The following is a 25,965-nucleotide window of genomic DNA, read 5'->3' as shown; positions in this document are numbered from 1 at the left end:
AGGAGCTGGAGAGGGGGGGGGGGGGGTCGAGGGGGGGGTAGGGATCATGTTTGCAGCCATCAGACATCTGGAATTCCCGGTCCGACGCGACAGACAAATGGAGGGATGCTGGAATTCCGCTCTTCCCGCGCTGTGCCGGAGCCTCCTCGCCGCTAAGCCCTTTGTGTCTGAGACGCAGGCTGCCTCCGCTGCTCCCTCTGCCTCCATCAGGTGCTCTCCAGCCACCGCGGGTTAACCCCGAGACTCAACCAGCCTCCAACCCCACCCCCACCCCTCCACAACCTAACCCCATCCACTCACCCTCTCTCTCTCTCTCTCTCTCTCTCTCTCTCTCTCTCTCTCTCTCTCTCTATCTCTCTCTCTCTCTCTCTTTCTCTCTCTCATGTGTCTGTGTTCTCGTGCTCTGCCATTCTCCCCTGCTTGGCTAGTTTCTATTTACCTCCACTAGATAATCTCCCCTCCCCTCCCTCTCTCTTTCTCTTACACACACACACTCACACACTCGCTCTCCCACTCTCTCTCTCTCTCTGTCACTCCCTCCCACCTCTCCTCTCTCTCTCCTCCCCTCGCTCCTTCAAAGCCAGCCGCGTGCCGTTCCGCGCCAGTCTGCCTGCTCCATGATACCTGGGAGGCGAGCAGCAGCAGCAGCAGCAGCAGCAACAGCGGTCAGCGTCTCGCTCCGGCCACTCCGCTCGCCCGCCTCCCGCCTCCCCAGCCCCCTCTGCTTCCTCCGTCTCCCTCCGTCGGTCAGTGGGATGCTCTGGGCACGCGGGCACTGACACTGCCCTCAGCTCCTCGCACTCTCCTCCCCCCCTTCCCCTCCTCCTTCTCCTCCTCCTCCTCCCCTTCTTTCTCCTGCACTTCTACCCTCTGACCTCTCATCCCTCTCTCCATCACCCCTTTTTTCTCCTCCCCCCTTTCTCTCTTTCTCCCTCTCCCCTACCCTCTCACTCTCTCTCCACTCGTTTCCCCCCCTCTTGACCATGTTGCCATGTGTCCGCTGGCTCCAGCCCTTCCTTGCCCTGCTGGCCTCTGCACTCTTCACACTGGGGGAAAACTGCCCGACGAGCTGCCTGTGCCCGGACCCGCACACGGTGGACTGCAGCGGCCGGGGCCTGACCCGCCTGCCGGACTCCATCCCTCTGGACGTGCGCCGGCTGCTGCTCTCCGACAACTGGATCCCGCGCATCCCTGCCGACTTCCTGGTGCTCTACAGCGACCTGGTCTACCTGGACCTCCGCAACAACTCGCTCTCGTACATCGAGCCGGGGACCCTCAGCACGTCTTCGCGCCTCGTCTTCCTGGACCTGGGCAGCAACAACCTCACGGAAATTCCTAAGGGCACGTTTGGCGAGTCACGCAGCCTCATCAAGCTTCGTCTGGGCAACAACCCGCACCTGAGTGCAGTCAATGAGGACGCCTTCCTGGGCCTCACCTCGCTGCGCGAACTGGAGCTGGAGCGCAATGCCCTCTCCGGCCTGCAGGTGGGGGCACTGAGCCAGCTGCCCTCTTTGAGGGTGGTCAGGCTAGAGGGCAACCCATGGGTCTGCAACTGCAACTTCGCTAACCTGTTTGCTTGGCTCATGGAGAACCGGCACAAGCTCCCCAATGGTGAGTCAACCGCACCCCCCTAACCAAACAGACAAGCAAAGTCAGTATCACCACAACATTTACTCTTACTGCCTCTCAATTTGTCTACCTCCAAAAGCCTATCACATGAACATGAGCTTTGTCCAGCTGTAGCAGATCATCGCATGTCCTCCGGCACTGTTCTCGGGTTTATTTTTGTTTGGCTCACACAGAGGAACTCCTTCCTCTGGTCTAATTTGGGCTTATCCTTTACCCACCCCTACACATGAAGCACTGGGGGAGGGCATGTGCTGTATTAAAGGGCAAATAAGCTGTGGATTCAGAGAGGGCTCCTTTGTGTGTGGAGATCGGGGGTGGGTTGGTGGGGGGTCTCGCCATATTCGCCCACATAACAGGACGAAACCCCCAGCCTCGTCACAGCTCACGTTTAGTATTCCACTCAGGAATGTGCGTCATGATTTCGCACTCATGCAACACGCATGCCAAGCACCTGCCATCTTCCCCTAAGGGGAAGTGTGTGTGTTTGTTTATTTGTGTGTTTGTGTTTATTTGTGTGTTTGTGAACCCTCTATCTCTCAATCCCTCTATGTATCTCTCTATTTGTGCACACGCTATCTTAAATGTGTGTTTGTGTATGTGTATATGTATATGTGTGTGTGTTGTGTTAATGAGCTAAATGTGTGTGTGTGTGTGTGTGTGTGTGTGAGAGAGAGAGAGAGAGAGAGAGAGAGAGAGAGTATGAGTGTGTGTGAATGCCATGTGTATTTCTATTTTTTTTCCAGGTGTGACTATATATAGCTCAGTCACATCATTGCTGCTTCAGTGGCTAGAGTAATCAGTGAAACCCCCAAAGAAAGCCCCCTGCCGCCCACCCATGCCCAATGCCCGCAAGCTGGATCCAGGCAGCCCTGGCATTGTGTAGCCTTGCGTTTCCGCTTGGCTTGGCTCTGCTCAACCCGACTGGGGAATGGCACTGACGTGTTGGCATGGCTCAGGCGATCGTCTCAGGAACACTCTCACACACACACACACACACACACACACATACACACAGACACACACACTACAAATGGTGAGCGAGAAAGAAAGAAACACACACAAAAAAAAGAGGATCACATAGTGCTCCCGAAGGAGAGGAGTCACAATGGGCTCAAATCTGCTTACAAGGAGATCATTCGCTTCGCAGAAGAGCTGCATCCTCTTTTTTTTCTGAGAAATGTGCACTGTGCATCCAAAATGCAGTACAGCTCCTCAGATTGCCTTTATTCTCTTAGTCGAGGCTCCCTGTTGAATATATACAAATTGTCTATTATCTTCTCTCATGAGCAGTCAACCATGAATAGGTACTCTTAACCTTCCTTGGTTGTCTGCCCTTGAAATATCAGGGACCTTTACATCTAATTATTGTCTCCAGTATGCAAGCTGTCAAGTCAGTGTTTGAAATGATATGCCTCTTTACGAGAGGAGAAAGGCCACTCTATAAACTGCTTGGAAGATTATAGCTTTTTGGAGGCCAGACATCTGTCTGGGTCTCTTGTTTGGTACCAGAAAAAGGCAAATCCTTGGCACAAGAGGAAATATATAGCAAATGAAAGTCATAACAAACATAAGTTATAAGTACCGTAAATAAATAAATAAGTAAATAACTCAGGGAGAGCAGCTGTCACTGTGTCGGTGCCAAGAATTCAGACTCACACAGGAAGAGAGAGTAATATCAAGAGCCTTGTCTACCACAAACTTACGTTGTGATGGTGGACTGTTTGGAGAGATTACACAAGCTCTGTCCATTTATAAATGCCATGTCCCCGCAGAGATCACGAGAAATGGATTACTAGAGTAACCTCAATTCTAAAACCCGAGCAACCTTGGGAAATCTGTGAGCGTCCCAAGGCCCTCCTCTCCATTTGCTGGCTATGGAAATAAAGATCTCCATCCATGTTTATTTTTGCAGTGGAAGGCATGAATGCTGCGATGGTTGTCGTTCTAAGCCTTTTTTTTCAGTCATTAGTTGACTGTCAGCCGAATACATTTATGTGAGGATATTGCTGGATAATACTCTCGTCCCACAGCTGCTGATGTTGAGCAGAAACCTGCAGAAACTTCACATTTGTGCCGCCCACAACCTGTCCACCACTTGTCTCTGCTGCCCGCGTAACATATGGCAATGCCATCTTACTGCATCCGCAACTCAAGCACTTTCTTGTCACGGAAGCTGGTGTTGGTGGGGCAGACGGGGGGTATAAGCAGGAAGCGGGCAGGCTGGCACGGGTTGTCAAGCCCCATCCGGGGCGGGCGCGGCACGGAGTGGAGCGCACATTCATCACACAGCCCCTCGATGCCGCTGGGCGCCGGCCATAGTGAATTGACTCAGCGGAGGGAGGCCAAGCTCACGCCAGCAGCAGCAGCAGCGGAGGCAGCAGTGAGGAGGCTCTCTCTCTCTCTCTCTCTCTCTCTCTCTCTCTCTTGCCAGCCGGATGGCGTGCCCGGCAATAAGGGGGGGGGGGTGCTCGTAAATTGAGGCGTGGCTGGGGCGCGAAAGGGGCCAGGCCGTCCCGGCCCATCTCACATGTGCCACTTATTTCCAAATCAGCGGGTGCTTAGGAGCCCAGGGCCCCTTCAGCGTGACTCTTCGGGAACGTTGGAACGTCGGGAACGAGGAATTCATCCTCCTATGAATAAACCATTTCTGACCTTTCTGCCTCACGCCTTAAGCTAAGGAGTAAAATAGGTCTTACTGACATGTGGCCTTGCATCCATTACCACAAGCCTGCAATATGCATATGTCCTTATGCATATCCTGTCCTGTGTGATACAAGGGGCATGGGGTACGGCCTCAGAACATTACCAAAATATCATATGCGGTTTGCAATATTTAATATGTCAGTTTCCTGGAGCGTTCCCATGCTAAAAAATGATGTAGTGGATAGAATAAAAGATATGGATCCCCTTTCCTGACTTGAATGCAAAGTGTTCAATGCTTCACTCATGAGCTTTATATACAACCCATTGAGTCAACAAGTAGGCTGTCTGTCTTGACTGCTTCCATTAAAACGTCTAGTCAGACATATGTGTTCCGATTTACATTTTATAGCTGTGCAGTTGGGGGGGAATTTCACTGTTAGTCCTAAATGAGATTCTATCATGCAGGCAAATGCCCTCAATTCCCTATGCATGAGTGTGGCAGAGCTGTAACCAGTGAATTGAGAAAAACAACATAACTCTTTTTACTTCCCTATTCCCCCAAGCGAGCTTAGCGAGGTGCACATTGATCATCACAGCGCCAATTCAAAGACCCTATAAACGGGATGCTTCTGTTGTGAGGCTAAGATTACTCAGGAGTAGCAGTAAAGAAATGTTGTTGGGTGTTTGTGGACAGTGTGTAGAATGAAGGAGGATGAACGAAGTGCCTCAGCTTCACCGCTTGCTTCCAGAAGGTATTACAAAATGGATGTAGAGTTGTGTTGACCCATAGTACAAGGCATTACTGTTGTAGTAAACAAACTAAGTCAGTTAACAACATTGTGTAAAATAACCACAAATGTTTAATTTGTATAATAAACTATTTTGGCAGGGTGCAAATTACTTTCATCACAATAGTGCTGAGAGAGGGAGAGGCGAGCCTTCATTTTAGAACATAGGACTTTTAACGCACAACTCTTTAGAAAAGCGCCCTCTTAATCAGGAAAATCAACTCTCTGTTCCTCTTCATGGTCTTTCACTCTATCCTGGAGGATCTATGACCAACCAGTGAGGGAGGGGGGGGGGGGGGGGGGGGGGGAGTCTCATCTCAGTGAGCATGGGCGATTACTTACAACAAGAAACGACCACATCTATCTCCGAAAGCCTCCCGAGACGGTGAATTACTCTCAGGGATATTCTCCATAGGATTAGTCTTATGATGGATGTACCCGGTCGGTCACCCGCAGAAATTTAGGCAAATGAAGACCTTTGGGCTGCTTTGATTAAATGCTGAAATGGAGAGATGGAAGAACAATAGCTATACAGATGAGTATTGGTAAAGATTAGATCTAGTATATGTGCTTGAGTTTATAGCCATACAGAAGACAAAGAAATACCTTATAGAAATGTGAACTATTAATAAAGCATTGTCTTTCTCCACGTCCTTATCAATATCTATAATTTATTAGTGGGCTTTCCACTGCACTCAAGGCACCATGCTTTCAGTGCAGCCTTCTGACAGACAAGGAGACTTAGTGCATTTATATGCTGTAGCTGTATATTTACATCCTGAATATAGATGTACTGTATGTGCGTGTAGGTTGTGTGGATGCACATATGTAACTATGAGTTTGTGTGCACGCGTGTGTGTGGATGTGCATGTGGGTGTGTGTCTGAGAGTGTGCGTGTGTATGAATGTGTGTGTGTGTATGTGTGGGTCAGTATGAATGCAACTGTGTACTGTTGTGCAGTAGAACAGCGGTTTCATGACCACCACGCACGCAAGCAGTGACAGATGGGCACTCATTTGGAGAATGAGGGTCGCCTGATAATCTCCTGCCTGTGCATCAGGGGGTTTCATGAAAATAAATGAGACTATTACGGTCAACCCTTTATGCCTCTCTGAAGATAACTGCTGCATAATGAGTCAATTCTGCACCCAGCTAATGGATCTGATTCCAATGTACACATATAGCTCTGCTGGCCAGCCTATCAAATTCGCTTTGTGTAATTATGCTCTACGGTTCAGAAGCCTGCTAATGTTCATGTGAACCCAGGGTAGAGACATTCGGGTGGGTCAGTGCTCCAACCCTTCCCGCCTGTGTTGTGCTTGGGTTACGGTTGAGGGCTTGGCCTTGGTGGAGGCTTTGCTTTCTATTAGTGTGGCAGCAGCCTAGACACACACTCTACACACACACACACACACACACACACACACACACACACACACACACACTCTCTATATATATACATGTGTAAGCATGCAGGCACACACTCATCCTCTGCATATTTCTGACATGTAGATTTGTCAAACAGGAAATCCAAGGATTTGAATATAGCCTGTGCAAATGAAACAGGCTTTGGGTCTTGCAATCTCTTCTGGCTGGCTCGCCAAATGTCATGTCAGAATTTAAGTCCGCATATCAAGTCCACGATGTAATAAAAATATACTTTTGTGCTGAAGTCAAAAACGTATCATGCAAAAAATGGTTTATTGTCCAGTAAAACAATGACAACAAAGCAGAGTGGACCACGGGGTTGTACTCCCGGACAAATGTTTTATACCCTTTCTAAGATGCTTAGACAGCACTTTTAACATTTTACAGTGAATATGAGAGATCTGATGATGAGTGCATGAACAGAGACCAAAACATAAGATGTGGACACAGTTCAATATGTTGGCTCAGATTATTGTTGTTAGGCAGGTAGGATAATGTACTGACATTCATCTCTTTTAGGGATCTCTGCCAGTGCCCACTGACTGCTATGAATGTTTCAAGGGGGGAATGACTGTAAACATGATCCACCGCTGTCATTGCTGCACCTGGGTTAAGGATGGACAACATGCATCTATAATTCACAGCCCCTGTGTGTGCTGTTTTGGTCAAGTTCAGTTGCTTGGGTAACTGAAGCTCTAAAAAACAGTCAGAGTCGAAAGGATAGGAGGCGTGCCTCACTCCCCCTTCCTCAAGAAGCGTGCCGAGGCCTGGGGTGGCCGCTCTGCCCTCGCTGCCGGTCATCCGTGCGGAGAGCGACCGACTGAGAGAAGGAGAGTTCATGTGACACTAAAACGCTCCCAGCGCAACGCCTCTCATGGACTCTCCAGTTACTTTCCAGCGATCAGTTAACAGCACTAAGTCACTCACCGCCATAACAGATACACAGCAAACAGCAAAGTCCAGGCAGGACTAGTCTAAACCTCATCACAGGGACCCTAATTGTGTTGTGCAGAGGAAGCAGATGCAGCTCATCCTCAGTACAGATTTAAACCACTTTCTACAGGGCCCTGAAATAATCTGCCTCTAACAAATCTACTGAATGGGTGTTTATTTCATTTCCATATCTAATCAACCCTAATATTGTTGTGTGGATTCTCAAGCAGAGCCGGGCGTCGTTTTGTAGAGATCTCTCCAAATCTGCACACTCTCTTGAAGCGGATAGATGTTTGACCTGATGTTGCCGCACAGTAGTTTGTTATGGATTTATTATTGCAACCATTGAGTGCTAATTCATCCGTAAAATTACATGGTGCTGAGAAAAACAAAACAAGAAGCATCACATACCCTTGCCAGTGGGAAAATTCATTATAAAATAACAAAAAAAAGAAACGACTCCCTCTCTTCCTTAAGGCAGAATTTAAAGTAAGTAATCATACCACACAAAGCAGGGTTAATGCGTATAGAAAAAGGTCTTAAATGGCATTTTGTGTGTAGGTGTGTTTGTGTGAATGTGTGTTTGTATGTGTGTATGCCAGATAGAGAGAAAAGGCAATATTATATTTGTTTAGTGACAGCATTCTGCCCGTCAGTCTGTTTTCTTTTGTGAAATTCCATTTGGGACTGCATGTGTGTGTATGTATGTTGGTGTGTGCATGACTGCATTTTTTGGTTATAAAATGCGGGTGGCATGTCTTTACGTCACTCTCTCCTCTCTCTCTCTCACTCTCTTCTCTCACTCTCTCCTCTCTCTCTCTCACTCTCTCTCTCTCTCTTACTCTCTCCTCTCTCTCTTTCTGCGGAGAGCAGAGTATCATCATGTGACTGTGAGATCACTGATTCGTACCCATGGCATGTGGAAACCCCCTCCTGGTTTGAGTGACTCATCCTCCAGCTCTTGCTGTCACACACACATTCATCACTCCGTGGGCTAACAGACCCCCCGACCTCCATCTGCGAACATGCTTCCATCTCCGCTCACACTGAATGGTGCTTCTCGTACTACGTCTGCGTGCCGTCACAGAATGTTTACACGGCGTACATACAGCAACCATGTCTGTCATTCGAGAAGTACTTTAAGATTATTTGTCATGTTAGAAAGGATGAAAAAAACAATATGTATGCATTCAAACAGTATGCATTTTTGAAGCCTTGGTGTGTTAAAGGTGTATGTTTTATTGTCTGAGGAATGATATGAGGTCAGTGAATGTTTTTTAGCCCTTCTATAATCAATATGTGTCATCACGGGACACACAATCTGTTTCCATGGGATTTAGCCACATGACGATTAACGGACTGACTCAACATGTCAGAACTGCACACCAGTTCTGTACTCTACTGTCACAATTCTATCAGAAAAGTTATTCAATATCAGAGACGGTCTGTCTTTTTTTTTACAGGGCAGTCATGATTACCAAGACCAAAATGATTTACATAGCCTTAGGGAATTAAGAGCACATTAAAATCTATGTGATAGTCATGTTAATGTGCATTTTAAACCACCTGTTCTAACACAACTGTTGTCCATGCTGACTGGTTCAATACTTTAATCAATCTCAATTGCAGATGGCAGCCTGCTAATAGAAACTAGTGAGAAGTGGAGGCCATGAGAAGTTGGCAATGGCCGCCTGAGATTGCCTGCTAGATCAATCAATCACACCAGTACTCAGGGGCAGGGAGGGAACATACCCCCGGCAGGCTCGTCCATTCTCCCTGGCTGACACTCTCCCTGATTGTTATCCCCATAGGAGCCGTGCTGATATGCGCTGTAATGCTGGCCTCTGTGCTTAACTGCTCCCCGGCTGGCCAGAGCGGCCTGTCTCCTCCCATAAGTCTCCCCCCGTCTCCCCATCCTGACTGAGCGAGGAGGAGTGGGCGGGTGGGTGGGTGGCTTTTCAGCCTTAATGGAGATGGAGATTGGAATGTGAAGTCAGTTGAATTAAGAACGGCCCGACTCGAGACACAATGAGATTGGAACTGAGAGTCACAATGGACTGAGTTGAGGGGAAGTGTTTCCTGATGGAGTTTAGGTGGAGAGGACTTGACCTTGTGCTGAGCACTGGTGAAGCAAGTCATTAAAGTCACTTAGAGGTATACCATCTCATTATCCCACAGAGGGGTTACAGAGAGGTACTATTTTATGAAAGATTTTAAAATGCTCTTGACCTTTTTGCTCAGTTTCAACAACATGTATAACTCCTGTAATTGTAATAACTGTATTAATTAATACAATATAATAAATAATGTAATGAGAACTGCACCCTTTAAATTATGCAAACATCTGTATCTGGGTCATTAGCACACCTTCAGGAAACACACAAATGTTTCACAGGGAAGTAGGGCACTCAAAGAGCACATATTCATATGCAGCCATGGCATTTATCTTGGAGGCTGGGTGTTTATTTTCCATCCATTGTCTCTCACTGTCACTGAGCAATGAAGCTGTTCTCTGCCAGTGAAGTCAGAGGTAAATCCTCACATTTCCTGAGAGGTTGATGACGATGAGAGGAGATGATGAAGGGTTTCCCACATGGGGCCGACAGGGGGGGATTGGGTGTCAGTCAGGGCTGCCACTGACACATGTTAGACAGCCAAATGTCAGCTACTGCGCTACCTGAGCCCCTCAGATCGCTCGCCGGCATCGAGACACCGGAGCAGACACCTCCGATACTGCTTGTGTGTCTCTGTCGGCTTTGGATAGGGAAGGTCGTGAACACGACAGCGGTTCTTTCCATCGCTTCTCTCAGATGTCCGTGTTTGCTTGTTTATTTAAACCGCTCTCTTGGCCACAAACTGGTTTTGCTAGACACTGCATACTGTGTGGTGTGAAAACAAGACTTAACAACTCATAACCCACGTGAAACATAAGTGTTTTTTTTATTTTTTTAAAAAGCATAGTAATCTGGAGTGGTTCAGTAAAAACAAGAGAAAAGGTGTTAGAAAAAGCATCATAGGACAGACCTGGAAAGGGTGTTACATAACCAGGGGGATGAGGGTGATTTGTGAGATGGGATGGATGTAGCCACTGTAGATCTATGGCAGGATGCACAGCCGTGCTAATCCAAAGTACACACGCACACATGTGCACGCATACACACAGATACACACTCACTCCCTGTGTCTCCTTTACTTTTCTCTCCTGCTCTCTGTCTCTATCTCTCTCTCTCTCTCGCTTTCTCTCTCTCACACACACACACACAAACACACATGCAAACATACAGGCACATGCTCCCACCCTGCCTCCTTCTTTCACTCTCTCTATCTCACACAAAAAACACACACACACACACACACACACACACACACACATACACACACACATGTGGCTGTTCCATCTAGAGGAGTATAAGTAGTGGTGGGAGGATGGGTAGGGCCTGTTGGATATTGTAAATGCAAAACCCACACGGGGGACTCACCGGCTCGCTCCGGCAGTCTAAAACATGGGCTAATATGTACAGTAGTTTTGATTCAGCAGTACACATACTGTAGCAGAGATCAAAGAGTTTCATCAAATGAGTTGGCAGGTTCAGCACGGCAGTCAGATAATATACATTACATTACATTACATTACATTTGGCTGACGCTTTTTAGCCAAAGCGACTAACAACATAGTAAACAGTTTAAGTTTTAGAGCAGTTCTCAACAATTTTAGGACAATTTAAAAACATTAGAGTACAGTAAGAATAAGTGCATCAGTGAGTGCTGTTTTTAACAGTTACTTGTCAGTTTGAGACGACTGGTGAGTGCTAGGATCAGTAAGACTTGTTGTAAGTGATGCTATGAGAGGAGATGTTCTCTAAAGAGCTGGGTCTTCAGGAGTTTTCTGAAAATGGAGAAGGATGTCTCTGCCCTTGTAGGAGCTGGCAGTGTGTTCCACCAACGAGGAACAACAGATGAGAAAAGTTTGGATTGGCTTGAGCGTACCGGTGGTAGAGCTAGACGTCGTTCGTCTGAGGAGCGCAGCGGTCTGGAGGTAGCGTATGTCTGTATGAGGGCATTCAAGTAGGTGGGAGCAGAACCGAAGACTATTTTGTAGGCAAGCGTTAGAGCCTTGAATTTGATGCGGGCCGCCATAGGTAGCCAGTGTAGCTGGATGAGCAGCGGGGTAACGTGCCCTTTTGGGTTGGTTGTAGACCAGGCGCGCCGCCGCATTCTGGATCATCTGAAGTGGTTTCACTTCACATATAGTTCCATGTTTACTGCTGGTGAAATAGAACATAGAAATGCACTGTGGAGCAATTGGCACATTGATACAGAGTACAGAGACTCTTAATCTACATGGTGTGTTGGTGTTGAGCCAGTGCCTATAAAACTGGTTACTGTCTATACAGGTCTATGTGTAAACATCATAGATTTTTCTATTTAACTCTGAGGACAAGGCACGCGTCATCATTTCAAACATGAGAAAACATTACAAAAATCTCCTCTCCCATGGCTTTGTCTGAATGGTTAGTTAGTGCGTTTGGCAGATTGCGCTGCTCCTGTTACATCCCGACAGAGGTGTTAAAGCGACTCTCGGCTCATCTGTGTGATGATAATGAGAATAACATCAGCTGTTGCTGCTGTCGCTGATGTTTGATCTCGCATTGGTTCCAGCACGGCCTTGTTGGGGGACTGATGATGACCATGACTTAAACTCAGGGAACAGGCTGAACAGCGACCTCAGATAACCCTTTTTTATCTGATCTTTTAATGCATGCAATTAAAACAAAGCATTACATAAATCAACAGGTGGATTTGCATTAGTGCATATCAGCAGACATTTGTGTACACAAAACGCTTCATATAGTACATTATACTTTCTAGGTTTGGCTCTGGAGTGATAGCTCATCCACGACTGGATTTATGTAAGGCTGTGGATGGTTCCCTAGGGACCTTGTTGAAGTGTAGTTGGTGACCTTGGGCCATGTTATTATAACCTACAAGCGTTATTCTTACCGAAGCTAATTTCCCTTTCTTGCCCTTTCAATCAAGAGCGCCTGCTTATCCCACCTCTGACATTGGAAAGGTAACCACAGTGGAAAGTATGAAAATATAACCTGCTTGAAAGAACAAGTACAGTACATAACATCAACAATAAATCACTGAGAAGTCTCTTAACCAGGCCACAGTTCTCAAAGGTCAGATATATGACTCATGATGTGGGATATTGATTTATTCCTTCCCCCAGCAATATGGGTCTGTCCTTTGCCTTGCCCCTGAACAGATGGAGAAGTTAATGACTCAAACCCAAGCATATGCTAAGCAAGCTAGCTCTGAGATAGGCACGAGACTGTGTTTATTATCAAGGGAACAGGGCACAGGGATGGTGCAGGGGAGGAACAAAGGCCTTCTCCCCCCTCAGACAGAGGCTACGAATGGAGTCAACAGGGTCCGCGATTTTCCACAGAGACTGCGCCATGTGCATTTAAATAGCAAGCCATTAATCTTGCTCAGAACCAACAAGTTTGCTGCCGTCTGGCACAGCATGAGAAGGAGATGGGTGATCGTTGCCGCAATGGCCGCAGAAATTGTGAATACACTTCCACACACTGAAACTAATTCTATTTGTTTTTAGCTCTCAATCATTGATCAGCAACACTCCTATGATGAATCCATTGCAAACATGTTCTGCATTAGATATGGCTCACGCCTCCAAAGCACATAGGACTGGCACAGCTCTTCGGTATTCTGTATTCTGTAACAGTCCCTGCTCCTACATGTTCCTATTTACACAGGCCTCTCAACAGGTCCTCTGTGCAGCAACTCAACCGTGTTCAACCCTTCTCTGTCTGCAGCACAAATTTAGCTCTCCTCCATCTCAGCTGAGGTCCTATGACTTTCTGTTAGCATCCGCCCACCTCCCATGAGCCTCCTCTCCAAAGCCCACCTGTGAGTTAACATATTGGGATTTACATCAGCGAGTCACGACCTCATGTTTCTGTATGTGTATGTGGAAGAGCCGTATTAAATGCGTGTGAATTTGTGAGGCAGTAATTGGCTTTGTCTCTGACAACTTCACTGAGGAAGCATGCCTTGGTCTGTTGAGATAGTGAGGCCAGGATTATCCAATGGGTGAAGATTCTGTTTGACATTTCTGTCAAGATTTTATGTTATAGATATGCTATTTACTTAATCACATGTGTAAGAAGAATGTTTTCCTCAGACTTTTTAAGAGGTCAGCAGTGAGTGATGTTAGTGAAACTCCCTGTGAGTTATGTCACATCTGGAGCCTGCAGCTGTGTCTGACCTGGCCATGTGACACTCTCTGCTTCACCCCTAAAACATCCCATCTGCTCTCCCTCCCTCCCTCTCTCTGGTTTCCCTTTCTATCCCCATATCCTCCTCCTACCACATCAACTGAGCCTCCACCTCCCTGTTCAGTGCTATAAGAGCCCTCTCGTCACCTTTCCCACCCCACTCTGTCAGATTCTCCATCACACTCCTCTATAAGGCTACAAGAGTTCATGTGACCTTTTCCACCCTCTGTCTTTCATCCTCTCTTCCCCTCTTTCCACTCTCCCTCCCTCTGCCACTCTCTCTCTCCGTGTTTCTCTCCTCTGCTCTCTCTCTTCCTTCCTCCCTCCCTCCCTTGCCTCGAGTGGCCTCTGCGACTCCCACAAACAGGCATGTAAAAGGCGAGCCGAGCAAAGCACTCCAGCGCAGAGGCCTGGCCCTGGCTGTCACTCACAGGCTAGAGAGCATGGCTGTCTGAGCCCCCTTGGGCTGGGAGGCGAGGCTCTGGCACTGCCTGCCTGCGCACTGTCACAGGGATTTGGTGTCGCGTGCTCAGCCGTTTGTGTGATGGATGTCACCGTGTACACAAAAAGGCAAGCTACTGCCATGCTACATGGAACAACCTCCCAGGACGAATAACTGGATCCTTTTACAGGGAATCCACCTTATCTTTTGCTCTGTCCTTATTTTAACATGACTTATTTTTTTATTCGTAGACATCAAAGACTGAAATTTAAAGAGGATAACCCCTCTGATTTTTTTTTAGTTTGTAGCAGAGGGAAAAATCCACTCTTACATAAGAGGCTATTTCAATGAGGGAGCCTTTCACGTTTGGTTACGCTCTTACACTGAAACGTTGTGACAGAGAGCACCACGGATGTGAGCTGCACTTACTATGGTGTTACAGTAACAAGCAGAAATCCCACTCTCCATGTGCACACCCTGACGGTGTGTCTGAATATAGCTACATCCCCCACGCAAGGGCTCACGGTCCGCAGAGCGGAGAGCAGCAGCAGTGTGGCTCTGTGTTTCTGTCCATGCCAACAACCACCAATAGCACTGAGAGTGAGACATTGGTTAGCATTCAGTGTTTCTTTGTTTTTTTTTCCTCTCCTCTATCCATCCCCCTTTCTCTGTGTTCTTCTCTCAGACCCACTGAAAGCAGCCGTTGCGTTCACATAACACTGAATAACATTGCCTAAGCACAGATGTGGTGGGTGATTGTTTTCTCGCATGATAACAATGTCTTCCAACAGACTGAAACAGCTCGTATGTATAATATCATAGGCCTATCTACAGCTTGTTTGCTTCGATATGACTCATTGCATACACTTTTTTGGAGAGAAAATGCTTTGTGTTTATGATGCTTTATGATGCAAATGTGGGCATTTGTAAATTGTACTGCTGTAGGCAACTGGCAATGGTACATCTCTTTAAAAAGGGATCCAGAAGTCTCTGCAGCATAAGTGCTTTAGTGCTATGTTGTCTCTCGGCAGCTTGCGGAGGTGTCTACACCGCCAAATTACTAGCGCCTGTAATCTTGCCAGATCTGTCGCAGGGTTAACCTCGTGTCTTGGATGATGCCATCAGCGTGTAAAATATTTACTGGCTGTTCGCTAATTGCTGTGCGGTGGCAGCAATCTGACTCTCCGGCAACAGCTGCCTCACAAAGGTGGAGGAGAGAGAAAGAGACCTAAAGGATATTCAGCCTTCCGGAAAGATTAAAATTTGGCGAAATACGTTTGACAAAAGTCAAGACAAAAATTGTGCCGGGAAATGTTTGGAGGGGACAGAAGCTGTGAAGCACACACAGTAAAAGTCTGTTTGTTTTGTTGTTTGTTTTGTTGTTCTCAGGCAACCCCCCCTGGTTGTAAAATAGCTGTCCTTGAAAGTCCCCCACCCCTTCCTGCGTAGAGTGATTCACATCCTGTTGAGATGGAGCTAGGTGTGATCTAATTGTGGGGTGGGGGCAATAATAGTGTGTGTGTGTGAGTGTGTGAGTGTGTGTGTGTGTGTGTGTGAGAGTGTGTGTGTGTGTGTGTGTGTGTGTGTGTGTGTGTGTTGTGTGTGTGTGTGAGTGTGTGTGTGTGTGTGTGTTGATCTACCGCATGTCAGTTCTGTCGGAGGGGCTAAAAGGATTTCCCCACTGATTTATCACATGTGTGTCCTGTAACAAGTCTAGTCAAGGTGCTCCCCGATGGACACAGGGACTGTAAATAGATGCCGCGTCTATTTCCGGAAGCCCCTCTCATTAGGAGGTTCTCACGTCCTTCCCTCATCATGTAAACAATTTGGAAATGAATCCAGTGTTCCCACAGCACTACCGGCTGCACAGAGTGAACATGACCTTGGTAGTGGGACATTTCATGTGTTCAAATATTGTTGTCACTTGTACACTGACTTATAGCATAATATGGAGAATGGCATCTCTGTCACTGTCACTGCATGCCTAGAATGCCTGGTATTGCACTCAGAAAATGTGTTGTGCCTGCCTAGCAGGACTCTTCAAGTCAGTTTTCAGCACACTTTGAAAGCGACACCAAGGGATAGACACAAGTTCTTACCTTGTGTTGCTTTTCACTGCCTGGTTGGATAAGTTTATTATATGCTGCCCCACCCTATCGGGTTCTGTCTAAGCCTCCATCCACTGTAGAGTTTTTCTTTGCCTTCCTCTTGGGAACTCTGTGTCCTAATTTACTTTGGCAGCTAGGGCCATGCACCGTGTTTAAAACTGAACTAAGCGAATTGATTAAATGACATAGTCAATCAAAGCCATACTATCAATTTACCAATGCATTCATAAGCCTTTTATGAACTTAAGCCAACTGTCGTTATATGAAGGATATACTTTAGATGTAGAGTCCAGGTCTCTGTCTGAATATATGACAGCATTTATACAGTATGTGATATCAGCTGCTAGCACAGTGATCAGATGAATGCTCATAATGTGAATTGAACATTATAAGAGACTGAATGCTCTGGACAGAGGTGCCTACTCTAAACATTTTCATCTGTATAGTAATGTGAGAGCACTTATATGACATTGCCTCTTGTCTCTTGTAGGGGTAGACGGCTTGGACTGTTCACTGCCCATGGATGGCCGGCGTGTGCCCCTCAACCAGCTCTCCCAGGACAGTTTCCGCGAGTGCCAGGTGACGCTCACCCTCACCGACCTCCTCATCATCATCTTCTCGGGAATCTCCGTGTCGGTGGTGGCCATCATGGCCAGCTTCTTCCTGGCCTCCACCGTCCACTGCTTCCAGCGCTGGAGCAAGGGCAATAAGACCGAGGAAGAGGAGAGCGAAGAGTGAGGATTGGACAGAGCTGGAGCAGACGGCATGCCCCCGGGCCGTGCCCACGTTTTTTTCGGACTTACCTTCCCTGCTCGTGTCGGACGAGAGCAAAAACGGGAAAAAAAAGGGAAGGGACTTCGAGGTGACTCGAGGTGAAGTCGATGTAGCTGATCGCGTGACTTTTGCAAACGTCAGCAAGCGAGCAAGAAGCCCGGAACTTACGAGATGAACTGTGCTCATCCAGTTATGTCAGAGAAGCCATTTGTCTTTCACATTGCCCTGCAGGGCTGAGTGGCACTTACTAGGAGACAAAGATGGTCTCCCAATCTTTTTAGGGAGCCACAATAGGGTGAAAGAGCTCTGTGTCGTTTGGCAAAAAAAGAACCTTGTCGAGCTTCAAACCAGGCCTTAGCACGCACACTGCCAGGGGTTTACTGGTTCTATTTTATGGGCTATTTCATATGTCCGTGTTTAACGGCCCTCGCCATTGAATATGTCTTGTGATGTGAGTTCCTCCGAGGCCAGTCTTGTAATATGGGCACATGGCTTCTTGTCTGTAGTCAATATTATGCTGTGCTTTAATTGGCGTGAGTGTTCACAGCGGTATGACAGGTAAGCATAGGAACCAAGTAGCTAAACGCTCTTAAATATCCACAATAGTAAACATCATAGTGAATTTATTTTTTTTAAAGTTGGAAGCTACAGCTGTCACACATCAATTGGTAGCTGTTCCTCTACCTTTACAAATTTTCTCCTAAATCAATTTCTCTTAACCATCGTGTCAGGTTTCATAAATTGTACTTAGACTAATTAAAAATGAACATAGATTATCTCCAACAGTTAATAGAATTGCTGTGTGCTGCACTTTAAATGGTGTCCATTTTACTTATGGTATACTCTGCTGGCCCTCAGTCCACTAAGTGGATTGAAATTGCTCAGATCTGCCAAAGACTAGGAGTAGACATGACTAGCCAATAGGGAATTCTGAGATGTCTTCAGTATTTTAAGGGTTTTCAAGGAAAACTATGGTATAAACTGTGCATTTAATTGGTGTAGGTATACTCACATAGCCTATGTATCTTCTGTCAAGACAAAATATGTAAACAAATTATATAAATATATATTACTACATAAAATCATATAAGTATATCAGGCAACATTAATTGAATACTAGAAAAGCCAAACCTGTATGTTAGGCACTGATTGAAAAAATGATTCCGAAAGTATTAGGGCGTCGGCACAGCTTTATCTGTGTAGTTACAAGTTATAGTCTGCGTCTATGCTAAGTCAACATCGTTATTATCCTGGTCCTGCCATAAACGTTGAGAAATTTCAAAACGTTTTCATAAATTACTGTTGTCTTGATTGGTGTGACTCATGACAGATTGTCCATACAGCAGCGGCGAAAGCAATAGTAAAAGTCAAATCATCCTGGCCCAGGTCAGACCACTGAAAGGCATTGTCGATCTCTCCACCACATCATTTGTGGGGATTGAAATGGTTTGTGCAATCATGCTGCAGTTGTATCACAAAAACGCCTGATGAGTTTGTCACGTTGAACTCTGTCTGTTTGTCGTCCTTCATACTCGGAGTCAGTACGGTACTCAGTATATATTTTTTTTATAACAGTGACGTCAGTAATTATTAGACACAATGACACTTTTGGACAGTTGAATGGATGTTGTTTCATGTGAATGAGAGGAGGGTGAAAGCACTGAGCAGCTGCTATCATGTGGAATGTATGTCTAGAGGGATGGCTTCTTCTCCAGAGCTATACTTAATCCCACTGACAGACCTGGACTCTCTTCGTCACACTCTAATGGGTAGCCGAACAGCACGTATCTTTTTTTGCCTCATGCATTTCAGAGTTGTCATTTGGAAGGTGTTTTAGGACACAACTGTATTTGTAAAGGCAGACAACAACGGCAGTACATATTGTAGCTAAGCATGAATAATTCAGAGACTTTAAGAAATGAAGCATACGCCATGTCAAGCTTCAAAACGTTAACAGCTGAGGGAAAATGCCTCCCACTATGGAAGGAACAGTGATGCATTCACTTATTTGAAAAAAGAACATTTGGTGTTTTTTTTTTTTTTGCATGTTGTATTTTCCCCACAAGACAAACTTTTAGAAGGACCCTCAAAATCCAGATTTGTTTGAGATGCATCACTTAATCATTTCAAATTATTTATATTTTGTAGAACTTCACTTTTGAGTTTTACTATATTTTACTATAGGGTTATGCTGTACAGTGTACAGTCTCCTACACTCTTGAGGTACATGCTAAAACAAACCTAATGCACAGAGACAGAAACTGCATGTCTGCAGAAAAAGCAGTGCTCGAAGTACACAACAGAGCTCAACAGCCATATTCTTGCATGGTTTTCTTAAGGGACTCTCCGCACCCTGTCTCTGCATCTTATACTGTACGGCGTTCACTCCTGCATTATACTCCCCAATGTCTATGTTTAGATCCAAATACAGAGCTATAACAAAAATATATATATATAAAAAATATATAACAAGGTCACAGAGATAGGGCAGCAACCGCCTTCAGGACAAACAAAACTAAACCAGATGGACCCACAGGAAGCCATGGACATCAGCTGTGTGAGAGACAAAAACTAATACAGACTAATTGGATGGATTGGATAGTCTCTGATAATCACTTAATCGTACTCCACATATTCATTTTAATTGGGCTCATTTCAGCAGTCTTTTCCCCTGTATTTGACTAATAGGTTTTCATCAGGCTTAAAGCATTAGAGCTGCTTTTAGCTGCAGACACTGAACACAAAATAGCCTGTTTTTTTTGGATGGTGTCCACGGAGCTGCAATGCATCAGTATCATTCACTCTGTCGAGACTGTTGAAATATGAGCTTACTACTCAACTGTTTTGTTACCAGTGTCTGAATTAAATGTGGATGAGACGTGGTTTCATGGAAGAAGTCCGCTCATGTGTATCCTAGTTAACGAAGTGGTGATGCTTATCATCACCTCTACGGTGCATTGGCATCTGTATACGGTGACAACTCTGTATATGACTTAATGTGTGTAACATGGTCTTTCGACTTGTGTCTCAGTCTTAACAAATGTAAACCATGTATATGAGTAGACCATATTCAACTACTGTGTAGTTGCAGTGAAATTAAAGTATCTGTATTTTTTAGATGTTGTTCTGTGTCTTTCTGCATGATATTCCAAGTCAGATTTCACATACTAAGTCACATATTTGTCAGACATTGTCTTAAAATGATGTATAGTATAAAGTGAAATTATAACATTTTCCATTAGTCACCTTCTGGCTCCTCCTTCTGATTTGGACCATTCCTGAATTTAGCCTGGGGTCCATTCGGTCCTCACAGAGTAACTGAGTGCTTTCTGTGTTGCTATGCCACCACAGCACTTAAGAGACATTTTGTGAAGCATGGGAATGCTGTTCAGATGTGATCGTCTGTCTGTTGACATTCTATTGAATGTGACATCATGAGTTGTGCCCTGGACAGTTCTGCTCACAGTTTAACAGTGTTACAACAGTAATTGCAATGCAGTAGAATTCTTAGGAGAGAGCTAAAATATGTACATGTTATTTTTGCGCAGTTACAGTAATGAGGGTCGGGAATGTCTCCTAGATGCAAACAGACCCAGAGTCTGGTGGCCATTTCCATATCAAAGGAGAAGTGATTAGTGAAATCTTTTAAATGGCTTCTTTCATCTGCACCGTAAATGAGCTTCTACAGTAATTAAGCCAGGATTCTTGCAGGGTGTCCTTTACATAGGAGTCTAATGATGAGGTCCATAGAGGGACAGGAAGGGTTATAACTGTATATGATTCCAATTAAAGACACCTCGACCAGGTGGTCTCATCCAAAGCAACCACTGCATAGCCTTGGTTATGGTTATGTGGCAAGTGGTAGGTTAGCTCTCTATTGTGTGATGTTGACTACGCCATCTGAGGCCCTGCCCCTCAGAATATTCAATCAATAGGACTAAATTTTGTTACCTAAAGCCCAACCAGGCAACACAGGTTCGTGGTCATAGAAAACAAGAGGCTTGGTTCCAAAAATAAACTCTTCGTCTTTATTTACATTCATTAAAAACGTACAGGGAGTTGGTTCTCTCCAGACAGTCAGAACCCCTGCCACTAAGGCACTGACCCAAATGGCCTACAAGGCCTGGACACACATGTACAGTAGTCACACATGCACAGATACACACACACACCAGACTGTGTTGCAAAAGACTGATGGCTGATGGAGGACAGGAAGAGCCAGGAACAGGACTGGAGCTTACCCAGGGTTGGAGAGTCTAAAGACACACCACACGAGAACATGGCAACACCAAATACTCACTGTGATACAATGTGATTCACCACAGCAGGAAAAAGTGAAGGGACGCCACCACCAAGATAGCCCGCCACCCAATTGGCCTGTAGCTCCTGTCCAGCAAGAGAGGGAGAGATCACTGAATGAGCCACTAATTGTAATGTACACAATACATAATACACATATGCACTCACACTAGGGAAACAACTTACTCTATCTTATACAGCAAGGCCTAATGCTCTTTTCACACGTTGGCATGTCACAGGCTACTAGCTAGCCATGCGTACTCCTCGGATTATTGTCCATTCACAATTTGAAACACACATTCAGTTCAAAACCGGGCGCTCAAGGCCACGTTGTCAGACGGAATAAAGCTGGACGAGAGTGTCCGGTGTACAGTTCTTCTCCCGTATGCACGTTAACGCGTATACAAAAACAACAAACATGTAAGATCGACCAACACAACTTGAGTGCAGACAAAACAGCAGCAATCAGAACTTGGACCAAAGTAGCCTTGATATTGCCGCTCCTTGTGTTACCGCCAAGCTCTGCGATCAGATGAGGTCGGTTATGAGGCCCATGTTCTGCGACCGACAGCAGTCCAGGAATGTCACTGGATGCATGCGCAGCTCGTAGGAGGCCAATACCCAGTAAACAAAATAAAGTCCTGGCGACGTCCCCTAAAGGTCCCCTGGCGAACGTCACCTCCTCGACATTGTATATGGTTCCCTTTACGTCCAGCGGGCCTCTGTTCGGGAGGTCTAAAAGACGTCCACGAGACTTTGAGAGGACGTCCTGTAATGGTCACTGCGACGTTATGCGCGCAACGTTTATATTTCCGCGATGGTAAAAAAAAAAAAAAAAAAAAAAAAAAAACATGAAGCGCAATTTGGTATGGTATTACATCCTGTAAGTCTCAGCGTTGCTAGGAGAGAGGTAGACGGAACATGAACACACATTAATGACTTGATCTACAACTAAACAATCAAGTTCACTCACCTCATATTTTCACGCATGTATGAAATCACGTCCTCCGAATGCATTACACTAATGATGAGTAGACATGGACATTTATACCGGGCTAGCATGTGCTGCTTTCACATCTACGGTTCTTAATAAACTAATACGTTTTAATGGGCATATCCCGTAGCATATTGTTCAAAACATCATCAGAGTAGGCCTAGGCTAGCCTAAGATAAATTGTTCAAACCATATTATTTCAAAATATTAAAAACTAATAATTGCCAAAAATACTAAAAATACGCAATGCATGCTGGGAAGCAAAACTCAACATGAAATAAAGTACATGACACATAACTAGAATGCATTGACGTTATATCCACTCGTTTTCTTGGACCTGTGATCAAACAGGGACAGCCACAAGGAATCCTGCGGTGAAGGCAGGAGTTAGGTGGATGAATAACGTTATGCCGCTATGACATCGGCTTTCAAATTAAAAGTTAAAATTTATAAAGCCACTTCTCTACACTGATTGGCTCGCCTCCGAATGCCAAGAGCCACTTGCAATGGCACTACCGGGCTAGACAAGGGGCGTGGACCTTCTCCTGTTACATTCATGAAGTTTTTGTTAATCGGAAAATACAACACACCTGCTGGTCAGTACAAGCTATGCATCTCAATGCTCAAAGGCAATCATGGTTATATAATGTCTGACATTAATGTTGTTTTTTATTGGTTAAATGTATATGATAAGTAAAATACATATCTAAACAAACTGTAGATCTGGGTTCAGTCTGAAGAGGGGCCACGGGGATATTCTAGTTTATAACATCTCGCACATTGACATGAAAATGCATGATCTGATAGGTGATAATTAACTATGAGGTCAATTTCCGCTCTCACCCACAAGCAGAGATGACTCTTCTCGACCTGGAACACTGCGCTGTTGACAGATGGCAAGCAGCTCTTGACTTGTGTGTGCGTGTGTCTGTGTGTGTGTGTGTGTGTGTCTGTGTGTGTGTGTGCATGTGTGTGTGTGTGTGTGTGTGTGTGTGTGTGTACGTGTGAGTGTGTCTGTGTGTGTGTGTGTGTTGCTGTGTGGTGTTTGTTATCTAGCAAAATGGTCTTATCTGTCTGTGGGTGTGCCAGCACCAATCTATATTTGGAAGGAAGATGAGAACGCAAATGCATGACTTCATCAACTCACTCTTTCTCAATCTCTCTCTCTCTCTCGTTCTCCCCCTACCATGAGCAAGTCAGTATAAGAAAGAATATGTTTGCCTTCCTGCTCCTTAGAGACCTGAGCTATAAATATTTCTACCAGCTATCCATGCACACTTAACATACATAACATCACATGTTACTCTATATTTCATCACAACCTTCATTTAAACTGAAAAAAAAAAAAAAACGCATATATTACATCCTAAAAAAATCTTTAATCTTTCTTTTCCTAAAAAAGTTTAAAAAAATATATTTTTTTCCCCTAAAAAAAAACATTCTAGTTTTAAACTCCAAACCAAATTTCAGTCGTGAGACTTAATTACCAGCCAGTCCGTCTGTGAGTGGCCTGTGGGTATTTAACCTCTGGTGGATGTGATTCAGACAGACACGAGACCAGTGAGCAGAAGATTTGGGACTTTTCCCGGCACGCGCGAGCGCCAGGCTAATCATGGGCTGGACGGTGAGGTGAGCCAGCGTGGCCAGGCAGGAGGGCAGGCGTGTCCTCTGGAAGCACATAAACACATGGTGGGGGTGGGACGTGGTGGCACAGTTAAAATGGCAGGACCTTTACCTGCTCTGGGTCTCTCCTGCCTTTCATTTTATAATATTCTTTTTTCTTTGTTTTGGCTCATTACCTCACCAAGAAGTTTGTCTTTCTACATCTCTCTTAGTAATACTCTCACTCATCTCTCTATAGGAGCATTTTTTATATTTGTCTGATTATTTATATCTGCATATTTTTGTTTTAAAGAGAAAGGGACAGAGACTTGGATAAGTCTTACACAACCTTCACAGCAGTCATTACCTTTGAGGGTATCTAGTTACAAATAGCGGGCTGACTTGGTATCCATGTAACAGTAACTAAGCTGTCGTTCGCTGGCTGTCAAGATTACCAGAGCGCTTTATTGCATTAACCTTTTGAATTTCCAATGTGTTGTACACATACTGTAACTCTCCGTAAACATTTAATACCTCATCCCCTGTTCTTGTGTCTTTTTTGTCCCTCTGTTGGCTGCTCCTTCTGTCCTACCTTCCTTGCCTCTGGTCCTCCCACTCTCCACCAGTGAAGGTATGACGGAGTGTAGTCCCTGCTTTCTTGGTACGATCTCAAGCCTGCCATCCATCTTGCTCTCCCCAGAGAGAGCTCTGCTCCCCACTCCCTTCTTCCTTTGCTTTCTCATCTCCTCACTTCCAAAAATGACCACCTCCATATCCGCAGTGTTCCCAGCACCAGTCTGGACAATCCCATCAATCTCCTCTTATTTTGATACTACTTTTGTGTCTCCTTTTGTCCTTTTTTCATAGTTCTCCTTTCCTCATGTCTAGGCCTAAGTGTCTATTTCTTCTTCTTTCTCGGCAGTCTAAATTGTAATTCAGAAGACCCATTTAACCCATGAAAATGTATACTGTTTTAGGATAAAAAGTCATGTTCTATGATACTATCTACTATACTACAACACTGTTATTTTTGTTGAGTTCTGATGATTCACACGATACCTATTGTGTCAACATACCATTGCAACTTTGTTCTTCAGTATGTCCATCTGCCTCCTTATTTTTTTATTTTTTTTAAATTGTTTTTCACGCTCTTCCTCACTCTCTGCCCTTTCGTCTTCAAGTCCAGTCCAGTTCTGTGGCTACTGGGCCATGTGTTTAGCCTGTCCTGACCTATTCCTCTGGATGCACTCTGCTGCAGTTTATAATGCAGAAACCTCTCTCAAACTCTCTCTTACACCCGCAAACATACAGCATCCTACAGCAGCCTCCTACATTAGCGTGTCAGGAGAGAGTGAACTGAAATAACTGACCTCTTTTATTACTGTAACATAAGCACAAAATAGTGAGAACAGAAGTGCACAACTGAATCAACAATTTCTGATATTTTGTGCAGTTATGGCTAAAATATGTGATATATTTACAAATTAAGCATTACAAGCATTTGTTTGTGTTTAACAAAGACATACATAATATGTTATGTCATGGGGTATATGAGAACATTGCAGGTCATACCCATTAAATTCATCAATCAATTTTACTTTTCCACTGTACCAGTATGTGAGAAATCTAAGCAGTTTTCAAAGTGTTCATGTTAGATCAGCAGACCTGTTGGTTTGCATGCTACGGGGAGAAAAGACACCGTGGCAACAGAACCAGGATAAGCATTTTCGCTTATCTTGTGTGCATTGGACAAACATGGGCTAGTGCACTTTGTATGCAGAGGCTACAACTGACACTTTCGACCCTCCCCACCCGTTCCCCCAGCCCCCTACCCCATCATTGTCCTTCCCCCATACATCCTGTCACAGAGGAGATTTGGGATGCTGCGCGGTTAGGCGGGATGTACATTAAAGGTCCATTGAGAAGAAGAACGTGTAAAGGGCACAGGAATCAGAGTGGAAGCTGAACAGGATTGAGGATGAGCTGCAAATGACACCCAGGATTCTCCCACCATCCAATTACT

At 45.3% G+C, this 25,965-nt stretch overlaps 1 protein-coding gene across 1 annotated transcript; it reads left to right on the top strand.

Annotated features, from left to right (window-relative positions):
* Positions 1-586: 586 nt before the first annotated feature.
* On the top strand, positions 587-20,164 carry lrrc38b (leucine rich repeat containing 38b). Its single transcript, XM_042089642.1, has 2 exons — positions 587-1,611; positions 16,764-20,164. The coding sequence occupies exons 1-2, from the start codon at positions 984-986 to the stop codon at positions 17,009-17,011; spliced, it is 876 nt and encodes a 291-aa protein (XP_041945576.1). The 5' UTR covers positions 587-983; the 3' UTR covers positions 17,012-20,164.
* Positions 20,165-25,965: the final 5,801 nt, after the last annotated feature.

This window comes from Alosa sapidissima, chromosome 4 (assembly GCF_018492685.1).
Source record: "Alosa sapidissima isolate fAloSap1 chromosome 4, fAloSap1.pri, whole genome shotgun sequence".
Taxonomy (NCBI): Eukaryota; Metazoa; Chordata; class Actinopteri; order Clupeiformes; family Clupeidae; genus Alosa; species Alosa sapidissima.
The sequence above is the reverse complement of the archived record's forward strand: the minus strand, read 5'-3'. Positions and strand labels throughout refer to the sequence as shown.